Source organism: Dermacentor silvarum, chromosome 3 (assembly GCF_013339745.2).
Source record: "Dermacentor silvarum isolate Dsil-2018 chromosome 3, BIME_Dsil_1.4, whole genome shotgun sequence".
NCBI lineage: Eukaryota > Metazoa > Arthropoda > Arachnida > Ixodida > Ixodidae > Dermacentor > Dermacentor silvarum.
Window position 1 is genome coordinate 147,003,029 of NC_051156.1, and position 23,387 is coordinate 147,026,415.

Consider the following 23,387-nt stretch of genomic DNA (forward strand, 5'->3'; position numbering starts at 1 on the left):
CCCTCGTCATGTGGGCCGATCCTGGTGATAGTGCAGAAAGGTCTAAGCTCAATGGCACATACCCAATGCTGTCGTGTGGGCCAATCCTGGTGATTGTGCAGAGAGGGTCTAAGCTCATGGCCCATACCCCTGTGGGCTCGGAGACCTGTAACGCGCCCTTTGAACTACCCTTGTCACACGTGGGACCCAAAGAGACAAAATCACAAGCCCTCCCCCTGTCGAAAAATGGGGGTAAGCGAAGCTTGTCGTCCGATTCTAGCGTGAGGGCTTCCGAAGCACTGGCGAAACTGTCAGCGAAGAGCCGCGGACACCGAGTTGCGGAAGCGCGATGTTGAGGCCAAACGTCAGCGAAGAGCCGCCGACCCTGAGTTAAGAGCAAACGAAGCGGAACGCCTGCGGCAGTGTTGTCTTGCCACAAGCTTTGCCTATCCCCCATTTCCTCGACAGAGGAAGGGCTCTGAATTATTTTTATTGTGCTCCGTTATCACTATACCTGGCTCTCTCTAGTTTAAGTGAGATACTTGTTATGCATTCCTGAACATTCCGTTCACTACGCTGCTAGTCGAAATTATCCAAGTTTGTTGTCAGTGGTTTGTTATTTATGTATATCCTATTTATTATACCTTGAACGCCCCCATAAGGGTTGCGCGAACAACATTACTGGCTGGGATGGATGTCAGTTTCCTTGAATTTGATGGGTTCAGTAGTGTGCACAGCATCGGTAGGTAAACTGCCGTAGCCTCTTGCTGTTTGCACAAAGGAAAATTAAAGTGGGCGCTGATGTGAGCTGACGGGGGATAGACGGCTTTGTAGGTGACTGATACATTGACAAAGATGACTGGCAACAATATTTGAAATGGCACAGGATCTGTCTTGGGACTTACGATATAAACGGCGGCTGGAAACATAAGGCTCTGTATTTGAGGGCAGATGCATTGATTAAATAAGTATAATCCGAATAAACAAATATAACTGCACAATTCTGAATGTTCTCGAGCGTGTTAATGCGGCTGTAATGGTATGAAACATAGATACCACTGGTGTGCTGTAGTTTAGGTCGAATTAAAGCTGAATGAGTTAAATAATAACTGAGGGAGGAGCGAGTTTAAAGTTTCGGCATAAATAGCAAAATATACCATTAGTTTAATTCTTAACATGTGCTGAATTCACAAAAACTTTTTTAAACTAGAATGTTCGTAAGAAAGAATTTCAGTCAATCCGGATGCAAGACATATTATTATCTAAGGCGGTTGGCCAATGGCAAAGAACACTAACGAAAGACAAGCTTTGTGAATCTGGCCCCAGATGACCAAAACAAATCATCCGTGAGGTTAATGCCGAGGAATTTGAAAGTGTCCAGAGATTGGACATGGACAGCCATTGATGGGGTACTTGTGCGACTGGTAGGATTGCCTGCGACGGAATGAGACACGTGAGGATTTTTTCCCGCTCAAGTATATTAACCTATTTTCAGACGAACATAGTCTACGGTTTAAGTCAACCAGTAACATTCGATAATCCAAGGTGTGGCCAATAGGACGATAAAGAACGCACTCGTCTGCTTTTAGGAAGATATCAGATTTTATGGACGAAGGTAAGTCACTTATGTAAATCAAAAAAAAAAAAAAAAAAGACGGGTGCGCACAGTTCCTTGTTGTACACATGAAAGGTGGCGACCGATGATGTGAACAATTATTAGCAATAACAAATTGTTGATGATTGAATGGAAAGAAAATAGAGGCAGAGCTCATCTCACGATTACTGGTAATGTAATTAGCAATCAAACGACGTAGCGACACACAGTATTTCTCAAGTCATGATTATTTAAGATCTGTAGTGGTTTTTCTGAGACTTCCGTTGTTTCGACTATATGCGACAAACTCTTTCCCTTATGGCACTCGCTTGCCACATCGCCCATGTGCACGGCGAAATGACGACGACTGTGTGACACCGATGCAGTGAGAACCGCGGAATGACAAAGAAGGGATGACGTCAATATAACGGCAAAGGCCATAGGGTGATGACGACAATGAGATGAGGATGGCCGGATGACGATGACATAAGAACCATGCGATAACCACGAGCGTATGGCGACATGCAATGACGTGACGACGACTGTATCGCGAAGCCTGTATGACAATGATGGCATGACGACAGTCGCACGAGGAACCTGGAGTGACGAGGTGGAACGATCAAGACGGCATCACTGCGGCGGTGGGACAACGAATGCCTGACGACGGGATGACGACGACGGCGTATATATATATATATATATATATATATATATATATATTCTAATATGAATACAGGACAAGAGAACAGCAGGCAGCGTGTCTCAACCAGAACAGCTCAGGCAATCTCGAGCTCGCGCCTCCCGGACGACTGGCGATGTGGCTGCAGCGCCGGGTATGCCTCTTCACTACAATCGCCCCCCATCGGAAAAGGAGCCATTCTGGCGACTCATGGTGAAGATAGAATCATTGGGTCGTAATACGGCTTCAGGCGTTGTACGTGGAAGGTTTCACGCCCACGACAGCGTTGGTCCGTAGGTGGCGTGACAGGCTCGACAATATAGTTCACAGGCGATGTTAGTGCTACAACACGGTAGGGTCCTTGATATTTGGAAACAAGCTTGGATGAGAGTCCAGCAGGAACGGCAGGAACCCAAAGCCACACAAGGGAGTCCGGAAGAAAGTGACAATGCGGGTGATCATCGTCACGTCGAGATATTTGTTGCCATTGGTCGACGGCTGTAAAGGAGCGGGCGAGCTGACGGCATTCCACTGCGCGGCGGGCAGCTTCAGAGATGGGTGTACATTCGGATAAATCGGGTCTGTACGGAAGAATGGTGTCTAGGGTAGTCGATGGTTCGCGACCATACAAGAGGAAGAATGGGGAGAAGTTTGTGGTCGCCTGTGGTGCAGTGTTGTAGGTGAACGTGATGAATGGACGTGATATGTATATATATATATATATATATATATATATCAATGGTCACTATCAATGTGTTAGTGTACCCTCGTTGTCGCTGTCCAAGAAAGAGATAGCCTATTTCGAAAAAAACGTGGTGACTGGATGTCATTCTGTGTTTTTTCTTTGATATTCACGTGGTATGTACAACGCATGGGCGCTCTGGCTTCCCTGGGAACTTTTGCGTGGTTGTTTCATTAAACTTGTTGCTAGTCCCAGCGTGTGTCCGTCTACTTCTCTCCTGGTGAGTGCGTCTTAAAGGCTGGGTTCCATCGTTTCTACAAGTATGTACGAACAGACCCAGCAACAGACTCTTCTATAATTTGTGATGAAGCTTTCATACTCAGAACCTACTCATTAAACACACATTAATGCCTATTTTCAAATATATGACTACTATCATTGCAAAGTGATTATACAAGAAACAAAGAATAAAACAATTTTTTACGAGAACTCGCGAACCTACCAGAATATTACAATGAACCATACACTGGATGGTTGCACCATTCAGAACAATATAATAAATTCAAACCCAACAATACGTACTTCCTCGACTATCAAACCCGTTACACTGTAGAGAAATAAACACTGAAACCCTCTCTTTCCAAAAAAAATACATAACATTTGCTAGAAAACCATGTATAGTGCACCTCTCGTAGCATCAATAAATGATGTGTTATTTTTTGTATTGGTGTTTATGCTGTTTTCTGGAGATATTATTTTTGCATTATTAGGACCTTTATATTATATATTTCCTACGTTTAGTATGTAGCATTCCTATGTGAGATTTATATGCTCTTTGGCGCGCTATATTAGGTGGTGCTAACGTCATGATTGAACGGCACTAGCTTGGTTTTTTGATAGACGCCAAGCTCAAAACCATGCTCATTAGGATAAAATAAACAGCTTATGCAATTGAGAATTTTCAATATGTTAATAAATCATGTGCTCCATAATTTTTTGAGGAAATGCAAGTTGACGACGTGGGGCTGTATTGCTTACTTGTACATTTTCTAGAATACCATGTATTGCGCTAAATTGTGGTTTTTGGTGTGCGCAATTTGGATTGCTACTGGTCGCTTTTTCTGTATTATGTATTATATATATATTTATCATGTATTATGTGTAATAAGCTTTTTCTTTTGGGCGGCTCCCGCATCAAGTAATCAATGCGAATAAAGTTGATGTTCAAAGTTCTAAGGAAGTTTTGCGATACAGTTAGGCTCAAGTATTATCTCAGGCATGGTGTTACGATTTCCATGCAATGGTACATACCCATACCGGAGGAGGACGAGGTCCTTTCTTGAAACCTCGGCGCTCGCCAGTTTCCTATGAAGAATGCTGTCTGACCTGATATCGTGTGTGCCGTTCGTGGCCGGAAAGTACCGCGCGCGTGGCGATAATGCAAAGAAAGCACGCAAGATAGATGACGATTATCGCTGTGTGGCAGAAAGACACTTCCCCCTCCCTCCCCCTCTCCGAAAAAAAAAAATTTAAAAGCTACGTCCAGTGTTCCACTCCATGAAAATGCAAAAAACAGCTCCGCCGTTCCAACAGTTTTCACGGGATGGAACTGACTGTAGCATTTTATGAGGTGCTGCATTTCGCTTTCAAAAGGTACGAGTTTCTACTGAGCACTGTGAAGAGCCAGCAAGAAACCAGCACCAAAATCCTTCATATTGCTGTCATTAGCTTCATCGTAAAGCGTCATATCATTTTTTTGTTTTTTAAGGCGAAAACCTTAAGTGGCTCGTTGCAATGGCTCATACACACACACACACAAAAAAAAAGAGGGGACTAGCCCTGTGATAAAAAAAAAGTGGACGAGTGAAACAAAAATATCATCATCATCATCATCATCATCATCATCATCATCATCATCATCATCATCATCATCAATGGCTCATACACGAAAAAATATGATGAAAAATTATCAACATCCGGTATGGCTCATACCCCCGTAAGTAAGCAAAGATGCAATTACTGAATAATAATGAAGGAATGAAAGAAAGAACAAAGGAACGAAAAAACGAAATAAAGAATGAACGAAAGAACAAAGAAAAAAGAAAGAAAGAAAGAAAGGAAGGAAGGAAGGAATGAAGGAAGGAAGGAAGAATGAACGCAAGAAACAGAGACAGAAAGAAAGAAAGGCGGAAAGAAAAAGAGAACAAAGGAAGGAACCGATAGGTAGTGGATTAGGTGCTCGGATATGGCGTTGAGGAGTTCGACCCACAGCGCCATACGTTTACTTCACACTGCGGCTGGTCATGCCTTTCAAGAAGTCGGCCCCTTCCGATCGTATAACTTACTGCACTAGCACTTATGCAGCAGGCTTGCGCCTTCACGTGTTACAGGAGTGTAACATGCACCCGATTCTTCTGAAATTTTTTTTTGTTTTTACGGTGAGGTGTTACGAATTCAAGCGCTGCGTGAATGACTACGTGATTGCTGAGACCTGGTAAATGCGCAAGCGACGTGACATTGTTCAGTTGTGCCGTCAGTAGTAAATCCAGTATGCTTGAAGAATGAGCGGATTTACAAGTAGACGCAGAAGTTTCGTGAGGTCGCATGTTAAACGCGTGTTGACGAAGCTTCTTTCTTCGTTTAGCTTAGGTGACGTCAGAATTGTGCTGGACCAGGTAAGGTAGTGCGATTATGGGCGAATATGCCATGCGAACGCACAGCGATTATGGCTCGAGAACTTTGTAAACACTTTCTGTATATGTTTTTGCATAAGACCAAGAGCACAGAAAAGCGTTAGGTGGCAGTGGAAATTCAATTTAAATGAACATTCTGCGTCAACTGCTGTGCTGTCGCAGTTTTCGACGCGACCGGAAAGTGCCCCACGGGCTTCTTCGACGCCTCAAGCGCCGACTTGGGCGCGTTCGACGAGTGCCTTGAGACCGTCGTGCGGGACCGCTACGGAAACGTGTTGTCCCGTGGCCAGTACTGCAACATGCTTGTCCACATTAAAAACGCTACAGAAATGAAAGGGATGATGAACTCCATTTCGGATGTCTTGCACCCGAGGGTAAGTGAATTTAAATAGCGTCTTGGTATCATTCGAAGGAAACATGCATAGCGAGTAACTAAATGTATCCGAACTAGTTGAAGCACCCTTATTGAATTGCCCCGAGTATGCGTGCATAGGCAACCATACAAATCTCGTCAGCTGATACAGTCAAACCCGGATAAATCGAATCTGAAGGTGATCACAAAAAGTTCGATATTACGTAATTTGATATATAAAATAAAACTTATGCAGAAAGATTTCGAACGGGATTTTACTGCTGTTCGCTACACACAATCATTCGTTATATGACGGTTCGATTCATCTGAGTTCGACTGCAATACATTTTCTAAAGATGTTGACTCCTTTAAGGCGGAATCTTGCCTCACATCATAAAGGGTTATCATGTTAATCCTCTACAGGGCTTTATTCAAGTTCCTTCATTGAGGAACCATGGCGTTCACATCAGGCAATTATAATTAGCATAACATAAGCTGAAACGAGGACGCCAAGATCAAAGCAAATATGAACCAATTAAGCTTAACCAAAATGCTATTACTTAGCATAGAGCGCTACTAAACGAAAAATGGAAGTGCCGAATAGCGTAATAACAGTTGTTATTGTAAGGTATGATTACATTATAAAACGTATACGTATTGTTGTGCCGATGCTATTTATTGCGGCAATTACCTTTCTCGTTATGATAACATTAATTATAACACAACCTTGTTTCCTACATTTGCAGTTTTTTTTGGATAACGCAGGTAGATCTCTCTTTCCAGCGCAGGATAAAACGACACTCGCAAGATAGATTCACCTCGAAGACAAGGATGTCAATTTGTCCCGCAGTCACAACTAGACGATTGATTATTTTGGAGCAGCACCTTTTCAATTTCGCCATTGGGGGCTAACTATTTGGCGGCATTCGAGCAAACGCATGGAAAATATCTCTGGCTTCAACTTGCACTTCAACACCTAAATTGAGAGTTGCTTATTCTATTGTAGGGACTTGCTCAGGAAGAGCTTTACACCGAAAGTTTGACTAGTAACGTTAACATCACCTAATTAACATGTGTATGTAAGAACCCAGGTGCAGGGGAAACCCTTCGAGCCCACGCGTGTGCATAACTTATGCGTGTACGTGTCTCTGGTTACTGGTTTGCACAAGCAAAGTTTTCTTGACAACGTTGATTCCATACTTCTATTGTTGCCGTTTCTTTCAGCTCCGTTATTTCAGTGAACAAGGCTTTCCTAAGGAAAGCCCCATTGCTCGACTGGGATTATGCTTTATTGAAGACTGTAACGAACACGACTTACAAGTTCTGGTCAACTCAGGTACGCCATGAAAACCGAATGTCTCTTTCATTTGAATCACGTTCAGTTAACGATGAGATTGCCAGCGCTGCTGAGCGTAAGCACCGTGATATGTTTGGCAGATTAAGACCAGTATGATTAAGTCTTTCAAGTTTAAATTGCACTTAACAAGGCTGGAGTACTGATTTCCGCAGGAACAAAAACACGTCGCCATGAAGTATTTGCATTTAGGCTCCCCTCTGGCGTGTTTTCCTAACCTAATATCGGATTGCCATAGAGCACTGCAGGGGCCCACTGTTACGTTTGGCTGCCCGCCCGAGCCCGACCAAAAGTGTTATGGCGAGACCCGAGCCCGGCCTGGGCCCGGAAATATTCGACGTCACCACCCAGCCCGGCCCACCACGCCTTTACCTTAGGCCCGAGCCCGGCCCGGCCCGAGCCCGGATCGAAACCGGCCCGAACCTGGGCCTAGACCGAAAAATACGTTTTTAAGAGTAGAGACGCGGAAGGATAACTCGGTGCACGTTACATGCACACCACGAGAAAGTCCAAGCCCGGCCGGGGGCCGGGTCAAGAAGCACAAGCCGTGCCCGAGCCCAGCCCGAGCCCATAAAAAACTGCCCTGCCCAGCCCGGGGTTTCGGGTAAGCCCGAGCCCGTGCAGGGCTCTAGATTGCCATCCTAATAAAATCATACTGACAAAACTTGCTCGCGACTGGCAACTTGAGGCACTTTGCATGTATTCGCGGGCTTCTTTCATGCTCGGAAAAACACTTTTGTGTGGCACGTATTGAGCAACAGAAAGCTGTATCGGGTGTTTTTTCTTGTATAACCTTTTATTCCCTTTACCCCTTTCCCCAGCACAGGGTAGCCAGCCGGTATTTACACTGGCTAACCTCCTTGTCTTTATTTCCCTGTCTTTATCTCTGTATTGGGAGTTTTTCACGTTGCTCTATAATTTTCTCATTGAAACATTTCATGCAGTTATAATTGAGAAGTTGCTTAATTATTTAAGAATAATTATCGAATTAGGTGGAATACAAAAAAATAATCTGAGTATCTCCAAGGGACGGCAAACAGCATTACTTTGGTTCTGTTCAGCTACATATCTTTTATTTACATATTTTTAAAGTTTGCTCTAATTAAGTGAAACACCCTGTATAGGAAGTATCGTCAGTCGTGTTTTCAGAGTCTCAATACAGATATTGTGCACTGATAGAACGAGGCTTGAAACTGTAAAGTTACCTGATCAGCTTCTGAGGATAAAAACAAATGAGTGTTCCATTCATGTTTCAGGGTGCACGGTTCATTTTCGTTCGCCTATGAGTGTGATAACGTCATGTACGTCCGATGACTGGTGCTTGTTCATGTTTTCAGGACGCAGTGCTCGAAATAGCGCACATCACACATCAAACGTTCGCTGTCCGTAGAAAATCTCAAACCCCGATGAAACGTCAGAAGTGAACAACAAACAATGGGACCCCAAGTCGAGTTTCTTCCAACAGGTTTCCAAAATTTAGTGAGGGTTTTCGTTTGAACAAACTAACTTATATTAGGGTAAATGCATGTCTTGGAAACGAATTGAACCAGTTCTAATGGAATTTAGTTGTGTGCACAACACCGGAAAGCAAACTAGCGGCGCTCTGCGCTGGTCGAATGCTGCAAAGCTCGAACGAGCACTGTTTGCAGTTGCTTCGAAATTTCATGCAAGCAAATAAACTGACAACTCACCGAGTTGAGTGAAAAACAGCATATTCTGTTTACAACGCTAAACTAAAGCATTCTATCAAAAGGACTTGTCGCCTAATGGCATATGTGTAATGATCAACTCTAGACTTTCTGAGCTAGTTATCATTCTTGCTGCTGAAAGCATTAATACCACTAATGATCGGGTAAAAAATTATAAACTAACAAAAGCAAACCAAGCCTAAGCGTACATCGCTATAATTTATCAAAGCAGCGGTCCAAACAAAGTACACTCCGCGATTTGAAACTCCAGCAAGATACTCAAAACATATAAAAAGAAAAGCAGTGGTATACTCGCAGGGAATAAACAAATCGTCCGAAGTGAAGTGTTTCGAACAGACCAGCATAATATCAGTCAACCTTTCAAAATGCGTGAGTTTCTTATCCAAGTCGCTCACCGATGCGCGTGGTCTACTTCTATCTGGAAACAATGAAATTATACGTTGCTGTCTTTTCAGCGCGATCACATGCACAATGGCAAACAACAAAAGTTTTTCGACGTCCGACTTTTAAGAAAGTTGTACTTGTGCGAGGCGCCACCACGAAAATGTGAAAACTACAAGGCATTCAGCGCATCCTGCCAGTGATAGGAGACCCTCTTTATCTTCAAGCCTGAACCTGGATCGGCTTGTTCTTGGCGCGGCCACTAGGTGGCGAGTGATTACATTGAGTCGCGTATACTACGTCCGTGGAACTGTTAGCTCTACAAAGTTCTTGAGGGTGAGGCCAAAAATGTGCACGTTGACACTTGTATAAGATGGCAATACTTCGGCCGTTTTCTGCTATCCTTCACCATTATTTTTTTTATCCCGTTAGCAATTATATCGACGCTCCAGGCACATTTCTGTCGTCGTCGGCATCGCCATCACCGTCACCGCAAGGTTCCGTATACAGCCCAAGGGCGATAAAATCGTTGGCGCGCGCCGTATGGTGTATGTGCGAGTGAAAGCGTGTCGAGCGTGATCCGGCGATCGCGGCTCAACCTCGCGCACGCAAGGGAGGAAAGCGGGAAGGAAGCGTGCCGTCTTGCATTGAGCGCAACGCTCAGGGGGGAGGGTAGGGAGGGGGGGCGTTCTACTCCGGCGGCCAGGCCCGGAGTAGAACGTCCCGGGTTCTACTCCGGGCGCGGCCGCTCGGGCCACTGTATCACGAAAGCCATCTGCGACGGGAACACGGTCCACCGTGCGCTCTGTTTTCGTGGGTCAGTTCGCGTTGATGCGACACGCAGCACGAAGGCCAATGCGCTCACTGCTGCCTGCCGCGCTTCCTCACTCTAGCGTTTTGACGAGTTTCTGTGGTCATCAAGTGAGATGGGTTCATATTTCTTGTGCGTGCGTGACACCATGCTTGTTAATTTAGTTAGTATGAGTATGTTTACAAGTTTATACGGCCTGATAAAACTACTATCCTTACTTCGTATAGCTGTCCACAATTTTGCCATCGCAAACGATGCTTTGCCTTTCGGGCGAAACTGCGGCTTTTTTTTTTGCATTTTTACCTCATTATATTCAAACCCCTAGACGTCAATCAAAGCAACTGAGTAATGCGAGAGAGAGAGAGAGAGGAAAGGCAGGTAGGTTAACCAGAGGCGAGTTTCCTCCACCCTCTTGAAAAGGGGGGAGGGATATAGCGGCTGGAGATAGGGCAAAGGGAGAGAGAAAAAATAAAGAGCATGTACAGGTAACAGAAAAGCCGTTCCAATTACAGACGTGCACACAAGGCTGGTCGATCTCAAGATGCGCAGTTGCACTTGCAAGGCCTTCTGATGCATTGTTAAGTCACGTTGATGTTGCAAACTTCCTTCTTCCGACAGAAGCTGGTAGTCCAACTGGTTCAGCCTGACGGAAAGCGATTGTCTCTGCACAGTGTACTGTGGGCACTGGCATAGAACATGACGAATTGTTTCCTTGTCGCCGCAATCGCCACGCACAGTAAATAGTAGTTATTCGGGCAATTACCCATACTTCAATCAGAGCACCGGGATAATATGCATAATGTTTTGCCTGAACTGGCCACGGGCCTTGTAGACGCATGCATACTATGTATCTATAGGAGAAATCAATTTTTTGATTAGGAGAAGTAAAACGCTTGCATTACGTTCGCATACGCAAGTCATTTTGTTCCCAGCCAAATCCAAGCAGGCTTTGCGCCCACGGGTACGCAAGTCATCTGCATCCGCTACTAACTCCCTAATATGTCTTTCGAGGATGGGGCGCTCTCTTGTCAGGTCGACGTTGTCGGGTAGACGTGTCTTGGCAGGTAGACGTTGTCGGCTGTCGTGTGGTGGCTGCTTTACGTGTTTGCCGAGAAAAGTGATAGGACGATTTCAATATATTCTTGTGTGCGGATAGCCAATGGTCGCTGACCTACGTGCTCAATGTACGCTGTGGGCTGAGTGAACGTGCGCAGCCGCGATACCACGAACAAAATTCCGGCCACATTACAAGGCCGGCCCTAAAGTGTGCGTGTTCGTTTTACCTTATGAGAAGAAGCCGCGAGGAAGGCATGATTAAAAGAGCACGCCACGGGGTAAACAACCTTGTGATGTCGAAGCATTCCTATGCGAAGAAAAAGAAAGGCCTTTTCGATACTCGCGATAAGCACTTATATGACACTGTTAGTTTTTTTTCGTAATACGAGTGTCACTCAAAATAGGAGGACGGCTTTCTGGAGGCCAGTTATATCCGGCGGTTCTGTCAATGCACTGCTGACGCACTCGCGACTCGTACGTGCAGCAGCGCCGCTGGTGCCCTGGGACTGCGCTAGTTACCAGTTAGCATGGCCGTTCAACATGGCCTTAAAAGCGTGGATTCCGAGATCGGGAGTCCATTAAGAGAGAGAGGGAGAAAGAAAGTGAACCTGTCTGGGTTCCATAAGAACAAGCTACTGCACTTAAAAAAAGGTGTGCTTGAAAAATAAATCCCTGCCGAAAACTGCCAGAGAGCAGACTTGTCATTCTTAAGGAGTTAGCCGAAATGGCGCACCGCATGCAGGAAACATTTTGGCCTGTCAGTGAAAATGCCGATCATGTTATCTTTATTCACGCTCTTAATGATGACGCGCTTTCAATACGCTGCATAGCTGTCCAAGCGGACCTATAGCTCTTGCGCTAAACATTCAACAACTGCTGGCAGACGACTGGAGTCCAAGTTGCTTGTTGCGCCTGTAGAAGATGAGAAGTGACCACTATTGTAATTGCTTAAACGGCGTACATGTTTTGGGGCGCAAGCATACGCAGGCTCCCAAGATTCAGGCAGCGGTATCAAGAAAATTGCCGTTGGCTTTTTATCTATAATGCTTGCAATCGAAGTGGCAGCGTCGTCGGAGTCGCACTCATCAATGCAGAAACTGCAAATATCTTGCTGAAGATTGAGCATGCGGCTGCGCGAGCCACTGGCGAAGAACAACGGCATAGACAAAAAGAAATAGTTGCTACGAAAGGCGAGTGATCAAGTAATGCAGGTCATGTTCACGAACTTGTGGGGATGCACTAAAAAAGTTGTCGCAGTTTCTCCTGAAAGGCGAAGCATCAATTGCGATAGCAAATTTATAGAGAGCTATACGGACTAATGATATCAGCTGTATAAACTTGGACATGCAGCAGCACCGGCAACACGCAGAACTGTTGTCGACGCCGTCGGCGTTTTGCCCGCGTTCGCACAAAATGCGTGCGGCGTTGGTGACTGTTGCCGGAGCCTCTGATATAAATAGGCACTTGGTGCCGCAGCTAAACGTCGCCTCCTTTCCCTCCCCCTCCCCCCCCCTCCCCCACGGCCTCTCGCGCGTCTGAAGAAGGCGCGTTTGCTCTACATATATGGTGATTGTAAAGGAGGAAAGAGACGCCTAGTTCTGCAGCCCTTAAGGGAGCACGGCGCAGAACGCGCGTTTGTTCTCCGCCGTGGGTTCACTCCCCGCGAAAGCGCGCGTCCTTCGCCCCCTTTCACTCGCACAAACAGCGTTCGGCGGGGCGCGGCGACGATTTCATCTCCATTGACGTCATACGGAGCCTCACGGCGACGACGACGGCGACGCCGACGGCAGAAATCTGCTTTGGAGTGTCCATATAATTGCTATCGCAATAAAACGTAATCAGATGAGTTACCAATAATATGCTTGTTGTGTTTGTCTTCTTCCAGTAAAGCTTCCGCTCGTCCAGTTTAAAATATCGAACTGTGTGACAGCAGAACCAAGACCGTGGAACAAGACACAAATAGGAATTGTGTAAGTTACTCAAAACGTTTACCGCTTGTTATCAAGGTTGCATTGATATTCTTTGCAGACGAATCGTTATGAGTCGCTCTCTAAGATTATAGTGCTCATTGTTTAAATCTAAACGATGTTGTTGTTTACTTAAATAGTTCTAAAACATTGATGCAATTTTTTTCAGAGTCCCATAAAGAGAATTAGAGAGAAAGTTTAGCACGCAGTAATATAAAAGCCGATACAAATTAGGGATAAACGATGCAGCGTTAACCGACAAAAAGAGCTCATTAGTTATTAAAGAAAGTGACACGTACCCATTGCGCCACAAACCATTTGCAGAGATACAAGACGCGACTGCTCCGTGTACCCGCGCTCTTGCTCGGGGCGGTGCCGCCGCCTACGAGCAGAAAAGAGAAAGCATTATGACACTAACGCGCAGACAGTGAACGCTTCGGTGGTCTCAGCACTAACGCCTATGCCAGCATTCGAAACGCTGGCCAAGAAGATACCAACGCCACAGGTGGCGTTGGTAGTGGCGTTCATTCAGCACAGCGGAGCGTGGCCTCCGCAATTAGCTCTAAATGTTTCTGAAGTTGATGCAGCGTTAACCGACGCGCATTTGACTCGGTGAAAGACGTGCTTTGTCTTGCGCTCATTACGTGCTTCGTCTTTCGCGTTGTTAGCGTTGCAGCGTAGTGCAGCTTCCATAAACGGTTGCTCATGACACGTTGGTACTGGAGGAGACGTGCCACCAGGCGTCCGTGGGTGCTAACGCCTAAGGGCGCTTTTGAGATTGCAGTGCTAACTTTTTCCCTGCATTGCTTCGCAAGTTTTGAGATTTATATCTTTAAGAACACTTGGGAGTCTTAAGGGACACCCGCATTTTGAGCAACGCATGAACAGACTTAAGGCTTTGTCGGGTCGGGAACAAAAACTTATTTTAATGAGTAGGTTTAAAACTAGAAATTAGGAAAAAATAAAACATTATATTTATGAAAATGAGCCACACAAAGATTTGTTCATATACCTAAGGACTGTCTTTGGCGATATTTTTCAAAGCATTGAAGCAATGACATAAGTTATTCATGTCTAGAATGATGTGTATTTTCGTTTGCAGAATATTTGCAGCAGTCTTACTTGTTGCCATTCTTATTGGTACAATGGTCGACTATTTCGTGGACAAACAATCTGCGTTCGCAAAAAAATGCGGTAGGTGAATTTCGTGATCATCTCTGTGAAACTTTTGTAGCTAGCAAGTCAATACCACCACTTATACAGCGGCAAAATATTTTTTTCAGCCGCAGCTGGTGCCTTTCCACGTATTTTGCAACAGAATAGCATACAGTAATTGTCTCTCAATAGATGCATCAAATGTCTCATTTATAATTTATGAATGCTACTTCAACTGTCTAAAGAATATTAGTCATGAAAAGTTTATTGAAAAAAAAGAGCGGTTTGACAAGCCTATATCCCACTGTTCTACTAGGTTATTGTTTTTAGAGAGATTAAATTTATTAAATTTCCGGTGAATGATACCGCGGTTAGTTCCCATAACCTGCATTACTTGAAAGAGAGAGAGAGAAATTAAAGAGAGCGAACGACACTGAGCTTAGTCGTGAATACTTGAAAAGGCGGAAGTGCTTTGGCCAACAAACCACAGTGCGGTGTCAGGCAATTCACCGAGTATCACTAATATACCTTCTAAAGATTAACAGATTGGCGAATATTCCAATCGCTGAATTAAAGACGAGTAGTAACGAAGTATTAATTTAAACACCAGCGCACTTTCTATGTAGTTTGAGGACGTTTTCCTTGGAAATTGATACGAATTCACTACGACTCAGCCTCAATTCCGCAAATAGAATATGTGCGCAATGTAGTTAATTACAAAGTTATCTACAAAGCTAATATCGTAAGTTGGATAATATGACACGTGATGCGATTTGTCGGGCAAGTGATGTCCGCCTCTTCAGGTAGTTCAACTGATATGGCAGAAATTTCGCTTATGCCACCGTACTTTTTAAGGGGCATGTTTCAACTGACAAACGCATGGTCTATGTATGTATTTGTAATATAACTCACCGTAGATGTGCGATGTACGCACGAATTTGTTGTAGGCACCAATCAATTGTTATGCGTGGCTGCGCTAGTCAAGTGGCCTTGAAAACTGTGCGTGTCCGTGCATGTTAAACCGCTTTTTTTTAGTACTTTCACATGGTTGCATAAATTGCGTGAACTGATGCGTGTTCTTGCACTTTCGTGCCTTCTTTGGGTCATGCACGAATATGCGCACTATACTGCTACTCTTAGACCCATGTTCAGTGCGTTTCATTGGCTGCGTGGTCACCTTTATAGCTTGCCCTGTGATGAGGAGTGCGGAAAGCCGCAGCACACCTGAACGCCTGCCAATGACCGTTTGAAATTTATATCGCCACAAATAATGGCTGACAGGAAGGGAAAACATCTAAGTATGGGCGAAACTCGACTAACCTGTGAGATTGGCAAGGCGCAAAGTCGACTTACGAGTGAACCGGGCCTATTTTCGCCTTCTGAAGACAGTTATTTTGAAAAAAAAAAGAATCTATTTTAGTTTCGTTTTCATTCCAAAGGGAATCCTACAGATATTACATAAAATGAGAATACAGGGTGTTCCAGCTAACCCTCCCTGAACCTTAAGAATCCTCAGTTGAGAAGCACCAGTAATTTTTGCATTTATTCACGTAAGATTACCTAATTGACAAATGGTCGATTAAGAAGTTTTGGACAGTTTTAAGAAGCGTCCAATTTCATGCTTTCAGCCATTCACAATTAGCGTGTTAAGTTTTTACAGCAGTGAAGGAAAGACCGCTAAGCATGACAAATGCCACGTGATTACGCTATAATCCGGACAATGTGCATCAGAAAGCCGCATCCACAACTGGCTCACTGGGAAGGCTTACGAAGCAAAAAATAAAGGATGGATAGGGGAGTTGCCGCTTTATTTGTTCCACCCCTGCCGAGCCAGCGCACCGGCTTGTTATGGGCACGCAACGAGCGCAGGCAGCTATTATGCGTCTCGGAAAATGTACGTCAGTAGTTATATTTTGTGCCATAACTTTTGCCATGCCTCTATGAGGACGCTGTTTTTTGGTGGGAGTATTGTGGGTGTGTTGTGTAATCACATGGTATTTTTCATGTTCTGTGGGTGTGTTATTTTCCGATGAAGAAATAAGGCATAGTAATTGTATTTTACTGAAAATGTCTGAGTTCAATGTTTCCCAATTAGTTCAGCAATTAATGAGATAAAGGGCTATGTGATTAGTTAGCGCAATCTCAGAAAATATACTCGCGCGTCAACTTGACTTTGAACACGTATTCAATTTTGTTCGCACAAAATAATTTTTACTGCGGTTAGCATTCTTTATTGACTTCAGGTGTATTGAGCCTATCTATCTATCTATCTATCTATCTATCTATCTATCTATCTATCTATCTATCTATCTATCTATCTATCTATCTATCTATCTATCTATCTATCTATCTATCTATCTATCTATCTATCTATCTATCTATCTATCTATCTATCTATCTATCTATCTATCTATCTATCTATCTATCTATCTATCTATCTATCTATCTATCTATCTATCTCTTCAGACAATGAAGATTTCTTCGCGTTATTGTTCTGGTGAATGCGGTCAGAAATCACATGCGTTAGTTACGTTCCTAGTTTCTATCATAAAAAAAAAACATGGTATTACTTCACAGGTCTCCTGTTCCAAGTCGCCATGGCCTTCTCGGCGAAATCCAACACTCGGATGTTACTCAATGTAGCCAGCAAGGACCAAGTTGACCAGCACTCTCTGCAATTCTTGCATGGCGTGCGATGCTTAACCATTATGCACATTGTGCTCGGACACACCCACATCATATTATCGGATAGTTTCTGTGAGTGTTTCACACATTGATGCGACTTTGTTTTGTGCGCATTGTGTTGCATTTGACGTCTCATAATCATATCTGCAGCAGTAACCATGGCGTGAAAGTGTTCGAAAACGAAGGTTAGCGAGGTTCTTAGAAATTATTTGTGGCATTTGCTAAGCTGCTTTGTGTTATTCATAGAAACCGTAGTTTGGAAACGTAGGCCTGAATTTCATGGAGAAGGAGGGGATAATGCCCTAGCTCCAATCGTTATCAGAGAAGAATAAAATGTTCAAAGCATCAAATCCCTGCTTTCATACGCGACATGTCTCGCAAGAACAACTATTCGCCTAAAATAATGGGCTTTCATTAGTACTTTCAGCGCGTGCATGTGTTCCGTTCACTTTCCAAATTCAGTGGCTATAATGCTCTTGCAGCACGACTGCTGAACCTGTTCATTGCTACATCAGAGTGGCCAAAGATGATCATACCCGCCGCATTCAATGGCGTTGATACGTTCTTCTTTCTCAGGTAAGCAACTGCGTTCTACTCCCTGATTTATTCATTGTTCTCAAGATTTGTTTTGTATAGCTTGTCTTATCTCTCCCTATCCTTGCCATGTTTGTTGGTAGTATAGAGTCGTAGCTGATCGCAATCGATTACCTTGGATTGTTCTACTTTTCTTGCCTGCATCCAACAAATTCTCGACCTTCACTGATCAAATACAATATAGCGAATATAAGCAACCTGAATAAAATTGGGTTGGAGTGCATACGGCAGGCATTGCCAAATCCTGACTGGGAGCTTACCACTGTCGTTGAAAAGAAAAGTGCACAATCATTGCATTCTACCGGTGCTAACATATGGGGCAGAAATTTGGAGGTTAACAAAGAAGTTCGAGAACAAGTTAAGGACCGCACAAAGAGCGATGAAACGAAAAATCTTAGGACTAACGTTAAGAGACAGGAAGAGAGCGGTGTTGATCAGAGAACAAACGGGGATAGCCGATATTCTAGTTGATATTAAGCGGAAGAAATGGAGCTGGGCAGGCCATGTAATGCGCAGGATGGATAACCGGTGGACCATTAGGGTTACAGAATGGATACCAAGAGAAGGGAAGCGCAGGCGAGGTCGGCAGAAAACCAGATGGGATGATGAAGTTAGGAAATTAGCAGGCGCAAGTTGGAATACGCTAACGCAAGACAGGGGTAATTGGAGATCACAGGGAGAGGCCTTCGTCCTGCAGTGGGCATAAAAATATAGGCTGATGATGATGATGAAGCAACATTTTTATGCCCGTGTTAGGTGAATAAGTCTGCAGGGGCACTTAGATTTGAAGATGAAAATCAGGACGCACTCTGAGCAGAAAAGAATGGCGTCGGGAGGATGAAACAGAATGAACTACTTGGCTAGTTTGTGTATATTCATCGTTATTTGAATATAGTGCGCCAATAGAACGTAAATGGGATAACAGCTGTTTGGTAAATGCAAAGGGCTGGTGAAAAAAAAAAACACGGTATGAACATCAGTGCTAATCACGGATTGCGCGCCGAACTCTAAAGATGCGCACGTGTGGGATAGGTGCTAGAGGCATTGCACATCTGCAAGAACGAACGAAGCTTCCCCGGTTAGATATCCATCTGTTGCAAAAAAATTGGTCATGTTGGATAACCCATAAGCGCCTCGCGGGTAGCTTTTTTTACATATTTGTTGGCGTAAGATTTCGAATTGTTCCTTGTGAACTGCTATAACATTGCAGTTGGTGAGGAACCCCATGCGCGGCTGGACTCTCTAATATAACTGCCATAAGGCCACCGGATGTTACAGATGCGCTCATGTATTTGTGCTAGCTTATTTTATTTTTTATTTACCAGTTACTGTCGTCTCAGCAGAGATCTTAGGCAAAAGTGGGGAATGCATTGCATTCAAAAGGTACACGTCACACAAGAAACTTGGTATTCTACTGCCAAGACGGAAGCACAAAATGAACACATAACACATGGGCACGAAAGACATGGCGTGGCCATCAAAAACAAATGATAAAGGTGGGCGCATGTACACTAATCCCCGACAACTCAGTAGGTGCTGAAGCTGCCTTATTTAGGTATCCGTTGATCTCTGCGCATGCACGTGTTATCGACACCAAAATAGAAAGAAAATACTTCCAGTGACGAGAACTAAGACGACTTTGCCAGTTTTGACACGAAATATTAACCGTTCTCTTTCGACTTTCGCGCTTCCATTCAAATAAGGCTCAAGAGCGCTTATTATGTTTGCTCAGGTGATGCCGACGACGATGGTGTGAGTCCTTAGTCGCCATACTGAGTATAGTCATTTACCTGTACGGCTTTTCTGGGACCCTTCAAGAATGATTTCTTGATAGACAGCTGCAGATTTGTACCTGACTCTACGTGAGCACATCAATTTGTGTGCTTAGTTCTCCGAACAACAAGGATAGAGAGAGAGAGAGAGAGAGAGAGAGAGACGAAGAAGTAGACGGGGGTGGGCAGACAGCAAGTTCGGCCTTTTTGTGATTCCACATATAACACATGAACGACATCATTGTTAGAGTGGCAAAAACGAAACTGCGACCACAATTACTCAAAAAAACGTGATTCCCGATTAGAAAACCAGATCACAAAGAAATAAAAAAAGAGAAAAAAATTAAGTAAGAAATTAATTATCCTCCCTGTATTTAATTCATTAGACACTTTGTCACTGTCTGTTTGGATCGTTACTCAAGCCTTCATCTGAACGAATGAGTTGCGTTTTGAAGAGATTCGCGACGTTCCAGCGGTTCGTTTCACTGATGTGATAACGCTAGTCTTCGCTTTTACTAAAGGCTTGGCGACAACTGAGACTGGTGTTACGTTCTATATTTTCCTTGAGGAAATGGAGCCATAGAATAAATATCTGAGCGTAACATGCTAGCAGCGGCGCCCATCTGATGCCACTAGATTTGCTTCGAAACGACATAACGATCTGGACGTGCACTGGGTCGGATGGAGAAATTACAGAATCACTGCGGGCAGTGGCTGATGCAGTGCAGAAACACGTTTGCAATAATGGCCTCAGCTGTACGCTGAAAAAAAAATCAGAACTGCTTATAGTCCGTAACAAAAATTCCCGCAAGCCCGGATGCCAATATGACCGCACACATTCAGGTGCAGGTAGTTGGACAGCCGGTCCCACCCGTTCCTAAAATCAGAGTGTAGGATTGTGGATTCATGAAAACACGCACAACCAAGAAACCGTAACACGACTCCAAACTACAGCTGGGCAATTACAGAACCTTCTCAGGAGGGTCTCCAACCGATGGCACGGAGTTAAGGAGAAATATGTCTACAGACTAATCCAGGCTTTCTTTCTGAGACGGGTAGCGTATGTCTGCCCTTACTTACATCTCAGACAGAGGGACTTGGAACGGATTAACGGTCTAATGCGAACGTTATGCAAACAGGCTCTTGGGCTACCAAAATTGACTAATATGAAGGCACTCTTGATGCATAAGAACGTGGAGGAAATCATAGAGGCCCACAAATGTGCTCAAACAGTTCGATTATCCGACACACACGCGGGGCAGCGGATCCTAGACATTTTGGGGTACCGCCCAGCCTTAGCCATCCCGCAACGACACCGGACACCTAACACTATCCGGACCAAGATCATTATCCCCCCGCTTCCAAAAAACATGAGCACGGAAACCAGCGGTAGACGCAAAGCTAGGGCAGCAGCACTCTGGCAATGCTACAAAAACCAACCGGCCATATATGTGGATGCTGCTCACACCAGTGATGGTGGACACACCATAGCCGGCACTAACGGTGACGGACACACCACCAGCTCTGCGACGGTAAACACATCCTTCATTGTGGATGCGGAAGAGACCGCCTTCGCCATGGGCACCTCCATCCCGGGCACCAAGATTATGATATCCGACTCGAAAACTGCGATTCTTAACTACCCCTCGGGTTTCTTTCAGCTCGAGCGTTCAAAATCATCAACAAAGAACTCAATGAATTAAAGTTGTGTGGATACCCGCTCATGCGGCCAACCCTGGTAATGAGGCCGCTCACCTCGCCACCCGAACAGCAAGTAACCGGGTGGTGGGCCTGCCCGTCTCGGTTGACGGACATGAAGGTATCTATGCCTTTAACGAAATGACCATCTATTACCGCGAATCAAGGCGAATATATCCATCCCCGCATGAGACACTGACAAGAATACAGGCCACTAGCATCAGGAGAGTACAGACTAGGTCTGTACTTAGTCCAAAAAGACCAGCTGCAATGACCGGTGGTGAATATCCACCAAACTGCAAACATTGTAACTGCCCCCTGGCGGACCAAGATCACATCTTATGGGGAGGCCGAAAGAACCTTCCCCCCAGGGAACTCTTTAGGCGAGCTCCTTCACCAGAAGAGTGGGAGGTGAAGACAAAAACTGACAACTCGGAAGACCAGATACGGTTGGCGGAATGGGCTGATAGCATCGCGGCGAAACAGACGCCACGCTAGCCCACTCCGCTGGGAATAAACCTAGATAATAAAAGTTTATTCTCTCTCTCTTCTCTCTCTCTGGAAGCACTATATTCTAAAAATGACGGATTAAAACACAATTCTGGCCGCACCCCTCCGGCATTGTAGACAAATTTTCTGGTGGATCTGTGCCCATGGTGAGCGCCTACGAGGCTTTTCAATAAGCTTTTCTAAATAAACTGAATGCTATTGAACTGAACGAGTTCCACATATATATAAGCCTATACGTTTGATTATCATTCCAACAGACAATACAAAGATTGTTTTTCTGGTTAGTTGTAGACGGAAGCATTGCTTAATCGACAGCTTGGCATAGTGTCAGTGCAGCCTCTACTATCGAAAGGAAGTTTTATTGGAAAGCTGAGAGGCTTAATGGGTGTTTGTTGACCGGCGAGATATGAAATGAGGGGCATTCAACGACCTGTTTTTGACCCTCTTTGAACCTCTTTGCAGCGGATTTTTGCTGTCTCACATTTTAAGCAAGCAGAAGGGAAACGGGCCTGCCGTGTTCCTCATTGCCGTGATTAGAAGGTTGATCAGGTGAGAAGCATGTCGTATATTTGAACTGAAATAGGTTGACGAATAAAATAAGGATACCATATATACGCTATTTAACGACATCGAACCATCAAAAATGGTATCAACGGCGTGCCTGAGATCTTCCCGTGCAGCATGGCTATGTCTTAGATCGCACCAACGTTGACGCGCAGATGTCTTGAGGCGGTAGAATATAAACCTTTCGAATACGAATTGAATATGAATGGTAAGTATCAAATATGTAATAGAACATCGAATAGTGAAATGCTGACGCATATCCGTATTTGCAGCAGGAATATTTATTTCTGTTTAATTAGGTACCACTCCTGTCCTCACGAAGTGCAAAAAAAAGAAAGCTACCCTTCAGCGATAGAGGACCAGTTTGAAACACAATATCACTCATTATCATTTAAAACCTGCAGAAATAGCCTGTCTACAACTTTAGAGCCTGGTTACAAACAAACTGTCCATGAAACACTGGATGCTGCACGACTAGCTTCCCAAAAGTGCTAAATAAATGGTTGCCGACAAATATGGAGTTTTGTGCAGAGCGAGCGCTCAGGACATAAAGGAACACACACGACAAATATGAGCGCATATTTCTAATTGGTTTATTCACCCAATTCCGCTAGCTTATTCCTTACACCCTTCGGGTTTCACAGAATCTTGAAACGGTAGCAACAGATATGACGTTTGGTTAGCTTGGAATATTGCAAAATATCAAATAGTTCTTTTTTTAATACGAATAGTTAGTGCCTATTCGATTTGTATTCGAAACTTCGAATATTCGCACACCCCCTAATCTTTACCCATAACATAAGTAAGAAATCCCAAAAAACGGAGAGCACGCAAAACAGAGGAATATCTGTTGCTTCTGTCTAATCATTCTTTCTCTTGACCATTCTTTGTAAACTTTTATTTGCATTCCACATAAGTTTTCCTAAGTAAGTGAAAAATGTTTGAAAATGTGTTACACTTGCATGGTGAAAGCTATGTAGACTAGGATAATGTTCCAAATACTCACTGAAACTTATGAGGAACAACGTTAAGAGCTGTGATGAGCAGATAAACCGAAGGAAGAGACGATGCTTAGAGAGACTCGTACCACACAGGTTCTAGTAAGTGGCACATTTTGGCAACTGTGTACCGCTTACTTAAACCTATGTGCAG

At 44.3% G+C, this 23,387-nt stretch overlaps 2 protein-coding genes across 2 annotated transcripts in view; both read left to right on the forward strand.

Moving 5' to 3' along the window:
* The window catches only part of LOC119444880 (nose resistant to fluoxetine protein 6), a 423,598-nt gene that overhangs the window by 1,914 nt on the left and 398,297 nt on the right, over window positions 1-23,387 (forward strand). The gene's annotated exons all lie outside the window — the stretch shown is intronic.
* Window positions 1-23,387, forward strand: part of LOC119444876 (nose resistant to fluoxetine protein 6) — a 53,974-nt gene that overhangs the window by 1,685 nt on the left and 28,902 nt on the right. Inside the window, exons 2-7 of the mRNA XM_049664784.1 lie at window positions 5,790-6,001; window positions 10,853-10,911; window positions 14,360-14,451; window positions 16,990-17,169; window positions 17,580-17,673; window positions 22,134-22,220. Coding sequence (XP_049520741.1) covers window positions 5,790-6,001; window positions 10,853-10,911; window positions 14,360-14,451; window positions 16,990-17,169; window positions 17,580-17,673; window positions 22,134-22,220 — 724 coding nt within the window. The remainder of the gene's footprint in view (window positions 1-5,789; window positions 6,002-10,852; window positions 10,912-14,359; window positions 14,452-16,989; window positions 17,170-17,579; window positions 17,674-22,133; window positions 22,221-23,387) is intronic.